The sequence below is a fragment of the Geotrypetes seraphini genome, chromosome 5 (genome assembly GCF_902459505.1).
Source record: "Geotrypetes seraphini chromosome 5, aGeoSer1.1, whole genome shotgun sequence".
Taxonomy (NCBI): domain Eukaryota; kingdom Metazoa; phylum Chordata; class Amphibia; order Gymnophiona; family Dermophiidae; genus Geotrypetes; species Geotrypetes seraphini.
Genome location: NC_047088.1, coordinates 42,479,796 through 42,496,866, shown reverse-complemented (window position 1 = coordinate 42,496,866; position 17,071 = coordinate 42,479,796). Strand labels below are relative to the sequence as shown.

The 17,071-nt window shown below is 43.8% G+C and overlaps 1 protein-coding gene across 1 annotated transcript in view; it reads left to right on the top strand.

Annotated features, from left to right (window-relative positions):
- SLC9A6 (solute carrier family 9 member A6) overlaps positions 1-17,071 on the top strand; it is a 95,873-nt gene that overhangs the window by 13,149 nt on the left and 65,653 nt on the right. Inside the window, exons 2-4 of the mRNA XM_033945742.1 lie at positions 5,162-5,361; positions 5,710-5,787; positions 9,486-9,562. Of these exons, the coding sequence (XP_033801633.1) occupies positions 5,162-5,361; positions 5,710-5,787; positions 9,486-9,562 (355 nt within the window). The remainder of the gene's footprint in view (positions 1-5,161; positions 5,362-5,709; positions 5,788-9,485; positions 9,563-17,071) is intronic.

The following is a 17,071-nucleotide window of genomic DNA, read 5'->3' as shown; positions in this document are numbered from 1 at the left end:
CTGATGGTCTAGCATCTCTACCCCATGCCCCATCTCTCTCCCTCCTTACTCTGGCACCTCTTCTCCTTCCTTTCCTTCTGGTCTTGCATTTGTCTCCTTAATTCCCCTTCCTTCCCCCATGCCCTGGCATCTGTCTCCTCTCCTCCATTATCTGGCATCTCTCCTTCATTTCTTTTCCTCCCTCCTTCCTGCCTTTCCCCTGGTCTGACATCAGTCTCCTTTCCTCTCCCTCCATGGTCTGGTATTTCCTTTCCCTCTCTCCCATGATCTTGGCATCTCTCTTTCCTCTCCTCTCCCTGGTCTTCCTTCTCCCTCCTTTCCTCTTTCCCCCCAATTGGGTGCAGCAGCATTTCTCTTCCTCCTCCCCCTTCCCTGTTTCGCACACTCGTTGGCAGTGCAGCATTCAAAACTCACTACAGTCTAAGGCGGGAGATAGGGCAGCGAGGGAGTCGAAAGGAGGGAGGGAAGCTTACAACTTGTTGCTCTTGCTTGCTTCGGGTCCTGCCTTTGCGGATCTATCATTCTTTGGCTTTTTCTTTTGTAAAAATCTGGAATGATCTTCCTACAGAAATTAGACTTTTTCCTTCTCTGATAATCTTTCGGTAGATAATAATCTACCTATTTCAGAAAGCTTTAAATGATAAATAAGGGATTGCAATTAATGACTTTCTTGTCCAATTATTTGCTTTCCTGTCCTTTCAATAACTTTGTGTGAACCTGATCGAGCCCCATAGTCGGGATGACCCGGTATACAAGACTAAGAATTGAATTGGATTTTTTTTCTGGTGACATGCCAGGCCTGGTAGTTTCTAGCCTGCAATATAGGGCTACTTCACCACATTACCAACCTATTCAAGGAAAAGTACAAGAGAAGCCAACATCATAAACAAAATATAATGAGGGGAAGCGGCAGAGAGAGGAGAGAGCAGTGCCACCTCAGAGGTGGGGGCCGTGCACAGAACCAGCCCAAAACTCACTTAGAGGTGGCTGGGGAGAAGGAGGAAGTGGCGGCAGCAGCACCTGCTGCTACTAGTCCAGCCTTTTCCCCGTGCAGGGTGAACCACACCTATACACACCTATGGGGAGTGAGCACGCAGCCACATGCCCCCAGACCATGGGTTCAATTTGCTACAGGCTAAGGCGGGAGATTAGGGCATCGAGTCGAAGGCAGGGAGAGAACCTTACAACTTGCTTGCTTCAGGCCTTCCTCGCTGCCGGCTTCTGCTTTCGTGGAAACAAAATAGGCAGGACTTGGCAGTGAGGAAGGCACGAATCAAGCAAGAGCAGCAAATTGTAAGCTTCCCTCCCTCCCTTCGACTCGCTGCCCCATCTCCTGCCTTAGCCTGTAGCGAATTGAATCCCCAAGCCGGTGAGAGGGTTTTAAAAAAAAATGTTGAGCAGTGGCACCTTGTAGATGACAGATGGGTGCTCACCTAAATTAGCCGGGCGGAACGCTAGGAAGAACACTGGTTACAAAATCAAAACTTATTGGAATATATTTATAAATAAGATGATAGCAAATAGAAGTCCCAAAAAGCACAGTTAGCAAGATCTTACACAGTCACCTGCACTTTCACCTTTATAAGCTGCATCACACTGCTCCCAAGGATAATGGCACCCCTGCAGCACACCAGCACCATTATGTCATTTAGCATAATTTTGAAATTTTTCATTTAATCAACAGATACCATGTGAAACTTTATGAGTTTTTGAAACTGTAGCCTCAAAGGTGAAAGAATATTCCAATAAATTTTGGTTTTGTAATCAAGGAGTGTTCTTGTGGGCACCCTGTACTTTTTAAATGTGTAACCTGCTCCTGGATAATAGACAATAAATATAAAGAGATGAGTTTGGGAGTCGCCAACTTGTGTGCCCAACTCAGGCTTGCTCGCCAATCGAAAAGCAACATCGTTCTCCTGTAAGGTTTCTGTAAACAGCAGGATTAATCAAGCACACAGGGCAAGATTTTCAAAACTTTAACGCCATCGCTAAACTGTTTTCCGTCGGTTTAGCCAGCATGCATTTTAGTGGCGGATTATCAAAATGAATTATCTCTGCCTTTAGCAAGGTTTCTAGCAGTCTCCAACAATGTAATGCAAATGGGCTCTCTAACATTGAAATGAGCCCTCCGGTGGATTCTTAAAAATCACTGAGGCATTTTTGAAGAGTGGCGTCTGTTTTTGGCAACAAAAAGCAGTGGCTGGTCTGGGGGTGCCGTTACAGTGCCAGCACTTTTGTTTTGATTGTGGCTAATGGAGAAAAAATGTGTATCTAATACAGTAAAACCTTGGATTGCAAGTAACTTGGTTTGCAAGTGTGACAAGCAAAACATTTGATTAAATTTTAACTTGTATTGCAAGATGTTGCTTGTATATCAAGTACATACAGTATACACACATCACAACTGAGTTGATGGTTCTTCTCTGACGCTGCAGGAGTGTAGTGACTGTTCTAAATGAGCGAGGTCTTGCAATACGAGTACGTATAATACTGTATTCAAGTTTTTGGGTTGTGGAATGAATCGTCTGAGTTTCCATTATTTCCTATGAGGAAATTTGCTTTGATATATGAGTGCTTTGGATTACAAGCATGCTTCTGGAACAAATTATGCTCACAAACCAAGGTTTGACTGTATATTTTAAAGTGAAGGGTAGTAAAATCACACTTGAGGTTTTTGAGAGAGACAGGCATGTTTCATGTGCGCTTTTTAAAAGCCAATGTTTTTTCATGAGCGCATGTATGATACCCTTGTCTGGCTGTGGGTCTTCATAAATTTTACATTAAAAACAAATTACAAGATTTACCTGAATTATAGTAGTTTTTTGGAGAGAAAGGAATGTTTTATGCACAACTGAAAAAGTCAGCGTTGCTTCTTCCCTCCTCTCCCTTCCATTTGTCCAATAGTGCAGCAGGAGAGTGTGTGTTTGTTTTTTTTTTTACAGTGTTTTTCTGTGCATGTGCCCATCAGGCCCATGCAAATGTAGGAAATCTTTGCTGCTGTCCGCCGATCTTATTTGCATGCGTAATTTTTTTAAGAATGTCTCTGGTTTTTAGATTTGGTATCAAAATGGCTGCGTTAGCAGACCATTGCTTTTTAACACGGGTTTTTGAGAATCCTGGCCACAGTCCCTTTCACTTCCTGAAGAGTTACCTTGATTATTGAACTTTGAAAACTGAGGGACTAAGGAGACTATGTACGGGAAGGATTGAGCGTTAGATTTTACATTCAGTTCTGGATGAGCAGCTCTGTCCTGGCAACATGCAGTGACATTGTCAACTTATGTGCCCGATGTATTCTGCTGTCTACAGAAAGCACCTATTATAGGTGAGCAAATATACTTTCTCCAGAAATAAAGCTCACTGACTTCATTCCTAACAGTTAAATAACACAGCCACAAATGTGGTGTTCTGTGCTTAAGTGTAAGAGGTAGCTGGAGTAAGAAAACAATGGTCCATATGCTCAAAACTCACTGTGCTTTGAATGATCGACACTAAACCAGTTTTAACTGGCTTGGCGTCAAATTATTTCAGTAACCGATGCCCAAAATGGCTAATCATGGTCTTTTCCATGGTTTGTAGCAGCCTTTGATAATCGTATGTAAATGGATTATAACAAGCTCATCAATATTAAAATGAGCATGCCGACCGAAACCCAGATAATACATAAAATGAAGCGCTGGCCTTTAATTATCCAAAATTAGCAACAGGTCAGGAGATGCCGTATCGATAAAATGTGTGTTAGAAGCGTATATTGGCAGGTCTGGGCCACTGATTGCATGTGGAAGTTTATGAAAATACTTTTTATGGGATTGGGGTCCATATAATATGTTTGTATGTTAAAGAGCGCATGTGTTAAAAGGCTTGCCTAAGGTGCATCTCATGTGCGTTTGTTAAAGGCATACGCCGTCTGGTCTGGGATGCCGATTGCATTATGCCCTGCCGAAGCAGTGTAGAAAAAAGTATATCTTGCATTTTCACATTTGCATAGTTTGTTGTTGGTTCTCTGCCTCTCTTATGATGTGTGCCAATGAAGTGCTTCAACAAGGCATGCCTAAGATTGATGCTTGTGCGTCGCTGTGATGTAGCTATTTTGCACATGTGTCAGTCACTTTTCTCCTACAACTGATCGGATGGGATTACGGTGGATCTCGACAAAACTCTTGCATATAAAGTTGTTTGAACATCGATTGCTGTTTTCAAATCGGACAATTTACCGGCATCATCGCAACCCACGGGATTTTAACAGTGATTTTAGAGCATCTGGCTCAATGTCACTTTACTTTGAGGCATTTTTGGTTTGCATAAAATTGACAATATATTCTGCCCATTTACTCTGCAAATTATTGCTTTTTTAAAAAATAAAATGCCCCAAGGAATTTGCTTTCTTTTTAAATGACTGTGCTTTAAACCTGTGCTTTCCATTTGTAAGTTTGGTGTTCCACCATAAACTTGCAGTCTTTCCATGATCTGTTTCTGTAGCAGGGTGGGCATTGTTAATTTTCTGCCTTGCTTTCCACATTTGTGTTCGGTCCAGAATAGTGCCTGTGTATAAAATTGTACAATATGGCAAAAAAAGATTGCCCAAGATATTGTAGCTCATATGTGGTGGCATTATGAGGAATAGGGAGAGCATAGTACGAGTTAAAACCTTACAAGTATGTTACTTACCTACAACTTTCTGTCTTTGCAAGCTACATTAGTGATTGGTCCAGATTTATAGAAGCTGAGATCTTTGCAGGTTGTGATTGATTTTTATTAGTTCAGGAAGATGATGGTTATGATTAAGGTGGGAAAATTTGCCACTTCGCACCCTCCACAGCTCTTTCTTATCACTGGAGTGAATGGAAAAAGAGATATTAAGAAGGCAAGCAAAACTGAGTAGAAAAGGACAAAATAAATAAAGCCCCAAAAGCGAGCAACTAGGAACAAAAAAAAAAAAAATACATGAAACTAAAGCAGATGAGGTTAAACCATGGTCTGGGCATTTCTATACAACTGTGGTGAGGGTGTGGGCCTATACTTTGCTGCCATTGTGAATTGTTAGATATACAGTTGCCACCTTCAGGAGCAAGTAGGAACTGATACTTGTAATGTATGAAACGAGGAAGAATATTCTAGGCGATTTCTAGCCTTTTTATTTTTATTTTTTTTGTCTTTTCAGGTCTTTTGGTTGGTGTTGTCCTTCGGTATGGCATTCACGTTCCCGGTGATATCACCAATGTGACCTTGACTTGCAAACTGCAGACAAGTCCTGCCACGCTTTTAATAAATGTCAGTGATAAATTATATGAGTATTCTTTGAAGGGGGAAATTCGTCCGCAGTCGCTCAATAATGTCCAGGATAATGATATGCTGCGGAAGGTAAGGTGTATTTCTTCTCTGAATATTAATAGGGTCAGAAAGTATTGTAATGATAACCAGAAAATGTGAATCATAAAACACTTCTTGGTAAGAGGTAATATAGTTACAAATTTATTTATTTATATACTGCTTATTAATTGTTTCTGCAGTTAACATTCAGCTACTCAGTCATTTATCCCTATCTGTCCCGGTGTGGGGACCAAATCTCATGTTGGTGGCTCTCTGGTCTCTTAACCTGTAGCATTGCTGCTTGACAGCCTGTATGCTTGAAAGAAACAAAAAATTGCTTTGATTGGCTCCTGGTGTCAGTTAACTACGAGATTTTTAAATAATGTCATTTATTTCTAGGTAACTTTTGACCCGGAAGTGTTTTTCAACATTCTGCTGCCTCCTATTATTTTTTATGCTGGGTACAGCCTGAAACGGGTACGTCACACAGATTTATTTTTTCTTTTCACTTTCTGGTTTTTAAGATTTTGTAGGTACCCTGCCCTATGCACAAAAAGTTCTTTCTATCTATAGTAGGTGAGTCTCTTCCATTGAAGGTATGTATTTGCAATGCATCTTATTTCACTTTTGAAGGGTGAACCTCTGTGATTCAAATTTCTGCATTTCAGCAAAATATACATATTTCTGTAGTGGTGGAAAGGATGCACAAATTCAAATGAGTACCTGCTTTCTGCTGCCAGGCCTTGTCATCTGAGCACCTCCACACTTTTAGCTTGTAATATCACTTTTGTGGTTACATTCTATATAGATTTTATTTTACACATTGTGAGCGATTAAATCAGGGACCTGTAATACCTTTAGGCTCTCAATAATATTCAAGTAAGACCCTGATCCTTCAGCTAGCTTTTGTTTCAACAAGATTATAGATTATGAAGGTTATTTTAGAAGCCTTGTGCCACTTATGCAATATAAATAGCTTGTAAATTAGTTTTATAAATCTGCCATTTAAATATGTAAAATCCATGAGCTGTGTATTTTGGAAGAGGCGTGTTTTTGGGAATATTTGGAGTGTGTATTTTCAATTTTTTTAATGACAGAAATACATGTGGACATCACCATTTGAACCTGCTCTGAAGCTGATATAGGTGTCAATTAAGTGCTCATTTGGGCATGGGGTTCACATCAATTGAGAGAACTAATTGAGTTTAATCTCTTGTAGAGAATGACACAGGGAAAAAATTTGTCCCCGTCCCCACCAGCTCAGTCCCTGTCCCTGCAAACCATCTGATCCATCTGCACAAGCCTCGAATAGTTTTATACTGAACTTTTCTTATTAATGTATAAAAAGAAACAATATTCTGTACAATTGTCATTTTATAAATCACAAATAATACAGAGCAAGGATCAACAAATCCTCTGTGTCCCCTCTCCTCCCTCTCAAAAATATCCCCTCCACTATCGAGAAAACTGAAAGAACATAAGAATTGCCGCTGCTGGGTCAGACCAGTGATCCATCGTGCCCAGCAGTCCGCTCCCGCAGCAGCCCTCAGGTCAAAGACCAGTGCCCTAATTGAGTCTAGCCTCACCTGCGTATGTTCTGGTTCAGCAGGAAATTGTCTAACTTTGTCTTGAATCCCTGGAGGGTGTTTTCCCCTATAACAGCCTCCAGAAGAGCGTTCCAGGTTTCTACTCATTCTGGGTGAAGAAGAACTTCCTTATGTTTATATGGTATCTATCCCCATTTAACTTTAGAGAGTGCCCTCTTGTTCTCTCTACCTTAGAGAGGGTAAACAACCTGTCTTTATCTACTAAGTCTATTCCCTTCATTATCTTGAATGTTTCGATCATGTCCCCTCTGTCTCCTCTTTTCAAGGGAGAAGAGGCCCAGTTTCTCTAATCTCTCACTGTATGGCAACTCCTCCAGCCCCTTAACCATTTTAGTTGCTCTTCTCTGGACCCTTTCGAGTAGTACCGTGTCCTTCTTCATGTATGGCGACCAGTGCTGGATGCAGTATTCCAGATGGGAGCGTACCATGGCCCGGTACAGCGGCATGATAACCTTCTCGGATCTATTCGTAATCCCCTTCTTAATCATTCCTAGCATTTTGTTTGCCCTTTTTCCTGCTGCTGCTCATTGCGCGGACAGCTTCATTGACTTGTCTTCCAGTACTCCTAAGTCTCTTTCCTGGGGGGTCTCTCTGAGTACTGCAACGGACATCTTGTATTCGTATATAAGATTTTTGTTACCGAAATGCATCACCTTACACTTTTCCATGTTAAATCTCATTTGCGTAACATTTGCCACTTTCCAGTTTTCCGGAATCCTTCCTGATTTGATCGACAGATTGGCTATTAGTTGGAGCAGTTCAGCTATAACCCCTTTCAGTTCCTTGATTACCCTCGGATGGATGCCGTCCGGTCCTGGGGATTTATCGTTTTTAAGCCTATCAATCTGCCTGCATACCTCTTCTAGACTGACCATCAAATTAGTGCAGAATCAAGCTAACAGAATACATCGGTCACATGGCAGGAAGAGTGTAACTAGGGCAACTACCCTCTGGTCAGAGAGAGCCCTAAGCCAGCTGGAAGCTAAGAAGCACAGGCTGGGCTTTGCAGTCCCTAGATATGTCTAACACCAGCTCTAGCAGGATACCTTCTTGCCGCCAAGTCCAGCTGGAAGTTATATCAGAAGGAGGGAATCGGCAAGAAGGTTCCGGTTGGAGCAGCCCAGTGTGCAGGATCTTCTAAGAGGGTGATAGGCCCGCCCTGAAAGGCGTGAAGGGCTGACCCAGGAGAGTTTTTTATGGTTTTTGGGGGGGGTTTTGCTGCCAGAGATCTCGAGAGTGCAAGAGTGGCTGTTGGACCCGAGGGATGGGGCTGCTGGACTCACTATGGGGGGGGTGGCTGCTGCTGCACCTGCGATTGTGAGAGGGCACTGCTGAATGCACGATCGCGAGGAGGGCTGTTGACTGGGAGGGGTGGAAAGGGAGGCAATTCGTGGAAGACTCTTTACTTGCGAGGACAAGGCCATTCACCGCTCCATGGGGCGGCTAGCCGTGGATAACAGTCACTGTGTCATTCTCTAATCTCTTGGTCTATAAAATAGTGTCTACATTTTTGAAATATGGTTATTCATCTTGGGTTCTTAATTGGCTAATCCAGTACATCGGTTTTCTAAAATCTACCACTGACATGTGTAAATGTTGACATTTACATGCATAGGCTGCAAAATTGTCACATAGCTATACAAACACCCAAGTCATTTTATGCCTTAGTTCTTATTGTTTGGATTTGGCCCGCATCCTTCAGTAGTACCTCAAAGTACAGTAGGACGTATAAAATGGATATTCTCACTGGTCATGCTGCAAAGTAAACATTTACTCCAGTGGGTCCTTTTGCTATTTTATAAAAGGATCTACATTCTGTGAACATTTTGTAAAATACCTGAGACACTGCAGATGCCTCTTTTTTTCTAACCTAGATGTCCTCTAACCTAGATGTCCTACAAAAAATTAGCCTTTTGTTTATGGTGAGACACTTAGGCTTTTCTTTGAAAATGTAAACATAGTACAGTTACACTGAATTAATAGCTTATATATGTCTCATACACATATACCCCCCCTTTTACAAAACCATAGTGTGGTTTTTAGTGACCGTCGCGGCGGTAACAGCTCCAATGCTCATAGAATTCCTATGATGTTGGAGTTGTTATTGCCGCGGCTGGTACTAATAACCCGCTACGGTTTTATAAAAAGGGGGGGATAGTTAGATAGCTTGTAGATTGATTGTAGATGCTTGATTATGAAACTGTTTCCTTTGGCTATATAATGTGGCTTTATTGTGGTACCTACAAATTTTTTGCTGGCTGGCTGTTTGAATGGAATACAGTACACAAGATTAACCTACTGATAAATAAGCTGGTAGACCTAGAATATATAAAAAAACAGTGGAGTTTTTTTTTGACCTGTGATGCCAGTGGGCGTACTTTGACATGGCTGTGTGCCGTTTGTTATTTCCCCTGAAAGATTGAGATCTTTTTTTTTTCTCCACTTTGACTCATTTTCTGGAGGCTACCAGTTTTTCTTTCAGTAGAAGAGAGTTGCTTAGGATAATAGTGTAGCGATGGCCTCATTTCAGGCTAGCTAGCTGTAATATGCTGTGTTTTCTCTCTTTAGAGACATTTCTTCAGAAACCTTGGGTCTATCTTGGCATATGCTTTTCTTGGAACAGCTATCTCATGTTTTGTTATAGGGTAAGTAAATGGATGACAGAATGACAGAATAGTAAATAGCGGCAGATAAAGACCTGCATGGTTCATCCAGTCTGCCCAATAGTCACATTCATTATGAAATCGTTATTGAACCAATATCCAGTAGTTGTATTTCAACATTTTACTTACTAAGGCCTGGATTCTCTATATGGCGTCAATATCGGAGGCTGCCAATTGCGTGTCAATCACGCGACAGCGCTGTATAGAGACTCACGTCTCCAGGAAAGATAGGTGCCGGAATTGTAGGGTAGGGTGTTCCAACAGATATCACAAGAAAAGGTACTTACCTTGTATGATCTTATAGATTGATGACCAGATGGGGGATGTGAGTGCAGAGTTCCACCACCACAACAACCTGCCAGGAAAAACCACAGATACTGGCAATTTGTTGTGGTGGTGGAACTCTGCACTCACATCCCCCGTCTCGTCTTCAATCTATAAGATCATACAAGATAAGTACCGTTTCTTGTGATATCTGTTGCCAGTATAACGTGGTGGTCATGTTTTAAGTGAGCAAAATTGATAATTTCTCTAAATCCCCCAACTCATTATAATAAATATATCTTCCTATGTGAACAATTGCTGATATGAAGATCTATATTTTTAGTTGATTTTCTCCCAAAATACTTTTTCTTTATTGACCTGCTCAACATATACTACATTTTCAGCATGAAAAAACAATTGTAGAAATATTGGAAAAAGTTAAGGATGAAAAAGACAGATTGCATAAGTCATCACACCTTTGTTATAACAAACCCAAATTAACTCTGGTTGCCTTAGCAAGGCTCATTAGAACTCAAATCCCACTTGTGTCCAGTCACAGTAGCTGAGCTTCCTCAAGTTGCTTTTGCATGAACTGAATCTGAAGCAGAGGTCTAAATAACTGAACATAAAGCTGCTAAAAGAACCATAGGAACCAACTTTTCAAAATGATTGGGGGTGCCCAGGCTTTGCCCCAGATCCTGCCCAAGCTCCGCCCCAGACCCCACCCCCATAATAATAGTACTAATTGTAATGCCATTTTTCATATATACACTCAATTGTATTAACAATACATAATAGTTAATCACAAAATTAAACCACACAAAGCACACCGTATGGCACTTCTCAACATTCATTCCTATCAGAACACCTGGCCTTGGTCACACATGCAGAACACAGTTAAATGCTATACAAATACAGGACCACAAACTAAAAGTCCTAATATGCACAAACGAAACACTAAGATGCCAGACTCTGCATGTAGTACAACACCAGAGAAATAGAAACTAATGCATTTCTTCCTGAACAGTACAAAATATATACAGCGGATGTAAATTCTCAAAACTGTCATATTTCAATCACTAATTTGAAAATAAAATAATTTTTACGACCTTTGTTTGGTGATTTTATTTTTTTAATCCTCTTTTCCCAGACTCTTGTTGAACTTCTGTTTGTGCTCTTAACTGTGTTTCCAAGGCCTTTTTATCCATTTCCTGTTTTTCTCTCCTTCACTTTCTGCCCTACATTCATCTTTGGCATTAACTTTTAATATTAAACTTTCTTCATTTTTTCTGCTTCTTCTCAAATCTTATCTCCTGTTCCATGTCTTCCCTCCCCATCTATCTGTGTGCACCATCTCCTCCCTCTATCTGCCCTTCCCCTCTCCTCCCCTCCATCCATGTGTACCATCTCCTCCCTCTTTCTTCTCTTATTCCCATCCCTATGCATCATCTCCTCTCTCTTTCTCCTCCTCTGTCTTTCTCCCCTACTTCCCTTCCCCTCTCTTTCCCACAATCTGGCATCTTTCTCATCTTCTCTCTTATTCCCATCCCTATGCATCATCTCTTCCCTCTCTCTCCTCCTTTGTCTTTCTCCCCTCCTTCCCTTCCCCTCTTTCTCACAGTCTAGCATTTTTTCTTCTTCCATTTCTCCCTTCTTGTGGTCTCTTTTGTTTTTTTCCCCCTCTCTATCCCCACAGTTCAGCATTTCTCTAATAACACCCTCCTCCCCCTCCCTCTGTTCCTCTCCTTCACAGGATCCGATAAGGCACTCTTGAGGCTGCCGGCAGTGTCACTGAAGTAAACATGCTGCCTTTGGTGGCCTGGAAGCTTTCCCTCTGCTATTGCTTCGTGCCTAAGTGGGGACAGGAAGTACTAGCAGAGGGAAAGCTTCCAGATTGCCGGAAGGCAGCGTGTTTACTTCACTCATGCTGCCGGCAGCCAAAAGAGTGACAGAACGGCTACAAAAATGGATCCTGCCATCCCCGGATTCAACCATCCCCAGATACACTATCTTTCCTTTTCTCTTAAACTACCCTTTCATCCAGCATCTCTCCCTCCTTCCCCACCTCACCAGGGTCCACCATCTCTCCCTTTCTTTTTCCAGCTACCCTCCTATCCAGTATCTCTGTACCCTCTCCTTGGGACCAACTTCTCTCCCTTTCTTTTCCTTCTCTCCCTTTCTTTTAAGAACATAAGAAATGCCTCTACTGGGTCAGACCTGAGGTCCATCGTGCCCAGCAGTCCGCTCACGCGGCGGCCCAACAGGTCCAGTACCTGTGCAGTAATCCTCTATCTATACCCCTCTATTCCCTTTTCCAGCAGAAAGTTGTCCAATTCCCTCTTGAACCCCAGTACCGTACTCTGCCCTATCACGCCCTCTGGAAGCGCATTCCAGGTGTCCACCACACGCTGGGTAAAGAAGAACTTCCTAGCATTCGTTCTGAATCTGTCCCCTTTCAACTTTTCTGAATGCCCTCTTGTTCTTTTATTTTTTGAAAGTGTGAAGAATCTGTCCCTCTCTACTCTCTCTATGCCCTTCATGATCTTGTAAGTCTCTATCATTTTCCTTCTCTCCATCCCAATGTCCACCATCTCTCTTCCTCTCCTCTGTTTCTAAGCCCATTATTTCTTCACCATGACCCCCCCCTGTGTACTTCAAAAGAAGAGCCTTTAGGCCAAATAGGGCAGTTGCCCTCAGCCCCGTTGCTTTAGGCTCCCCTCCCTCCCTCCCTCCAAAGGCTGGCATGTTTCCCCCTTGTCACTGCCCTCATCTTGTCTGGCGATCCCCTGGCCTTCCCGGTCTAAGTTTAAAAAGTAATTATGGTCTGTAGAGGATTGCTGGTGCTGCAGCCATTTTAACAGGTTGCTCATGGCTTCCACTGTACTTCCCTATACCATGGTCCGTCCCAGACAGAAACGGGCAGAAGGAAAGTGCAGTGGAGGCCATGGGCAGTCTCTTAGAATGGCTGCAGTGCCGGCAATCCTCTACAGACCATTATTACTTTTTTAAACTTGGTCTGTTGCAGAAATTTTGACAGGAACCACCTCCCGTTTTTGATGTGCCCTGGTTTAACTTTGCCTACAATCTCATCCTCTGGATGTATTTCTTCCTCAGCCTTTGATAGGTGGGGTAATTCAAAGAATTCAAAGACATTTGAAACTAGTAAAACTCAGCTCTGTATTGGCTGAGGATCTGTTAAGACTCCAGATGGAAGAAAGTAGACGGGGGGGAGGGGGGGCTGAAACATAAATCAAGTGAAATGGGCCACAGATAAGTAAAAACCAAAAAAAGAAGTGAAATAGTCTAAAAAGAAGTGAAATGGATCACATATAGAATGAAAAGATGGAGCCCAGGATTGGAGAAAGCAAATTATATTAAAGGATACAACATGGCCTGTGTTTCAATGTGGTGCCTGCAGTAGGGGTTCATACACATAAAAATAAAACACACATATATGCAAACATAAGAATAATTCTATAATGATGTGAACTAAAAAAAAAATGAATATAGGACAGAAAGCTTTCTGTGGTAATCCTACAGTGAAAATGTTCTAGAGGAAAGTAAAAACCTAGAAACATGATGGTGGGTAAAGGCCAAATGATCTATCCAGTCTGTCCAAATGCAGTAACCTTTATCCCTTCCTCTTTCTAAGAGATCCCACGTGCCTATCCCAGGCTTTCTTGAAATCAGATAGTCTCTGTCTCTACCACCTCTACCGGGAAACTATTCCATGCATCTACTGCCCTTTCTGTAAAAAAGTATTTCCTTAGATTACTCCAGAGTAGAGAATGACACGGGGAAAAATTATGTCCCTGTCACTGCCCCGTCTCCAGACCACCATCCTCTGCACCGCCCCGACCCCGCTGTCCCTTTCACCGCCCCGTCCCCGTCTCTGCCGGCCCCTTCACCGCCCCGTCACCGCCCCGTTGTCTCTTTCACCGCCCCGGCCCCATCCCTGTCTTCAGCGTCTTCTCCTCTCCATCCCCCCACCCTCAGCACCCTTCACGCGGTCCAGCAGCTCCCTCCCACCGGCCAGCCGTGCATTTCCCTCCCTCCCTTCTTTTCCCTTACCTTCTCTTGTTAAAACGCACGTTTTCTATAAGGCTAGGAGCTGTATTACAGCTGGAGCCTTGAAGTCGCGTCGGGTTGCCAGCTAGAAAAGTCTCCTCCGATGCAACCGGAAACAGGAAGTTGCGTCAGAGGAGACTTTTTCCAGTGTGCAACGTGACTTGACTTCAAGGCTCTGGCTATAATACAGCTCCTAGCCTTATAGAAAATGCGTGTTTTAACAAGAAAAGGTAAGGGAAAAGAAGGGAGGGAGATGCATGATCGGCCGGCCGGCGGGAGAGAGTGGGCTGCCGCTCGTTCACCGCGCGTTCCAGATGGTTCACCGCCCCGTGCTATCATTCACCGCCCCATGGGGGCGGTGAATTGCCTTGTCCCCGAACTTGCGGTGACCATTTTTTTTGGTCACCGTTTTGGCGGGTTACCCGCGGCTAGCTGCGGGTAACTGCCACCGTGTCATTCTCTACTCCAGAGCTTATCGCCTCTTAACTTCATCCTATGCCCTCTCATTCCAGAGCTTCCTTTCAAATGAAAGAGACTCGACTCGTGCACATTTACATCACGTAGGTATTTAAACGTCTCTATCATATCTCCCCTCTCCCACCTTTCCTCCAAAGTATACAGATTGAGATCTTTAAGTCTGTCCCCATACGCCTTATGACGAAGACCGTGCACCATTTTAGTAGCCTTTCTCTGGACCAACTGGATCGACTCCATCAGTACAAAAATTAAGATACATGTGAAATATATGTAAAAATTAGAAACGCATAAAGTGTAACATTAAATATTTTAAGAAAGGAACAGAAATATGATAATATTCACATATGGTAGTGTTCATTAAAAAAAGTTTACATAAACAATAGCACATTTCTTGCTAAGAACCAAAATATTAAGTACAAAGTTTTGCACATATGATACAAATCCATAATTATGTATGTAATTGCTTGTAAACCTTTGGGGAAAATGGTATAGAAATTTTAAAAATAAAATAAATAATTATAAACAAAAAAAAAGGAAGAAATTGTACCCAAACAGACTCATGGCTGTTATTATGAAGGACACTTCCAAGTACTGAGTCAATGTATGCATAAACCTTGAATCAAAATGTTTTGATTTATTATCCTTTTTGAATATTTCTGCAATTGTTTCATATTTAAAGTATAGAATTGGTTTAAATAAGAGAAACTAACACTTAATTTAGGCCCCCTTTTATCAAGCTGCATATGGGTTTTTTTTAATTGCCGGCCGCTACAGTAAAAGCTCCGATGCTCATAGGAATTCTATGAGCGTCAGAGCTTTTACCGCATTGGCCAGCAATAAAAAACCCTAACGCTGCTTGATAAAAGGGGGCCTTAATGCATTTTAACTTGTACATTTTTCTGTCTATATGCGAGGGTATGAAGACTTACTAGTCGCTGTACTTGGTTCTAATAATAATTACTTTGATATTATATTTTAGTTGATATTATTATCCCAGGACAAGCAGGCAGGTATTCTCACTAGTGGGTGATGTCATCCGACAGAGCCCCGATACGGATGTCTCACAAGCATGTCTTGCTTGAAGAAACTCAGAAGTTTCAAGATGCCCGCACCGCGCCTGCGCCAGTGCCTTCCCGCCCGATGGTCCGGGCGTGTCTCCTCAGTTCTTTTTCTTCCGCGGAGCTGAGAAGTTCACTTCAATTCTGCGCCCATTGAATCTGTTTTTTTGCCTTCTTATTGCCGCGGGTTGGGTTCTTTTGGCTCTCCCGTGCATTTATTTCTTTCTTTGATTTCTTTAAAAAAAAAAAATAAAAATTTTTTTACTTCCGATACCGGGTCGGCCGCGTGGCTGGGGCCCCGCGCCTTTGACCTTGCGGCGGAACTTTTCCAGCCTATGTCCCGGCCGATCACCGGTTTTAAAAAGTGCAGCAAGTGCCAGCGCGCGATTTCGCTCACGGACCCTCATCGACGCTGCTTACAGTGTCTGGGCCCGGACCACTTTCCGAAATCGTGCCGGCCTTGCTCCACTCTGACGTCGCGAGCGTTTAAGCGCCGCTGTCTGCTGTGGGAGTCCATGTTCAAGATGGAAGCTTCGTTGGATCCTTCAGCTTCGACATCGACTGGTGCCTCGACTCCTTCGGCGAAGCCCTCTGCCTCCCCGGCGGCTTCGGGCCTTCTGAAACCAGCCTCGTTCACGCCGGTTTCGACCTCGGCGCCGGTGCCTTCCTCCGTCTCCTCGGAACAGGTATCAACCCCTATAGTTCCGCCGGTGGTGCTTAAAGTGCCGAAGGCTGGCGAGCGAAAGCACGCGGCACCGAAAGAGTGCGGAGACCGTGCGGAAGGGCCCCCTTTTGGTGCGGATCCCTCCATATCGGCTTCGTTGAGGTCCATTCTGGAGGCTCAGTTTGTGGAACTCATGACCACCATGGGACCCCGGCTGATTGCCTCAATCCAGGGTGACCTCCCAGTTCCGGCTCCGAGGGGCGGGCCGCCCCCTCTGCCTCCACCGCGCCGCTCGACCTCGTTACTCGGCGAGGAGGAGCGGCAGGCGGTGTCCAGTTCCTCGAGGCGTTCATCGGGTAGTCCCATGCCTCCCTTGGAACCGGTTCCCTCAAGAAAGGCCTCCCTTAGTGATATGCCTCCCTTGGAGCCTATTCCCTCGAGGAAAGCTTCCCTTAGCGACTTGCCTCCCTTGGAACCTATTACCCCGCCCCATGACACAGTGTGGCGTCCACCTTCGAGGCCTCCCAGTCCTGGGCATAGCAGGAAGCAGGACGAGTTCTTCTGAACCTCCTATCAAGCCTGGACGGCTTCTGGAGAGGCACCGACTCTTCCGCCTCTGCGATCGACGGCCTCGAGTCCTATCTGCTCCTTAGAGGCTTCTGGGGACCAGTATTCTCACAGGAGGGCTCGATCCCCTTCCAGGCATCGAGAGGGGCATCGATCCAGACACTCTTCGAGGCATTCCTCTCGGCACTCCACCGTCTCGCCTCAGAAGAAATTGCCTCGGATGGGGTATTCTGCTTCGGCTGGGTCTCCTCCTCCGGGCCCGGAGTTCGAGGACCCCGAGGTGTTTTACTCGCCCTGTTGCTCACAGGCTTCTGTGGAGCCCGAAGCCTCGACTTCTTCTAGTCCTTCTCGAAGACCGGCGCTGGCGGACCAACTGTCCTTTTCCTCGTTTCT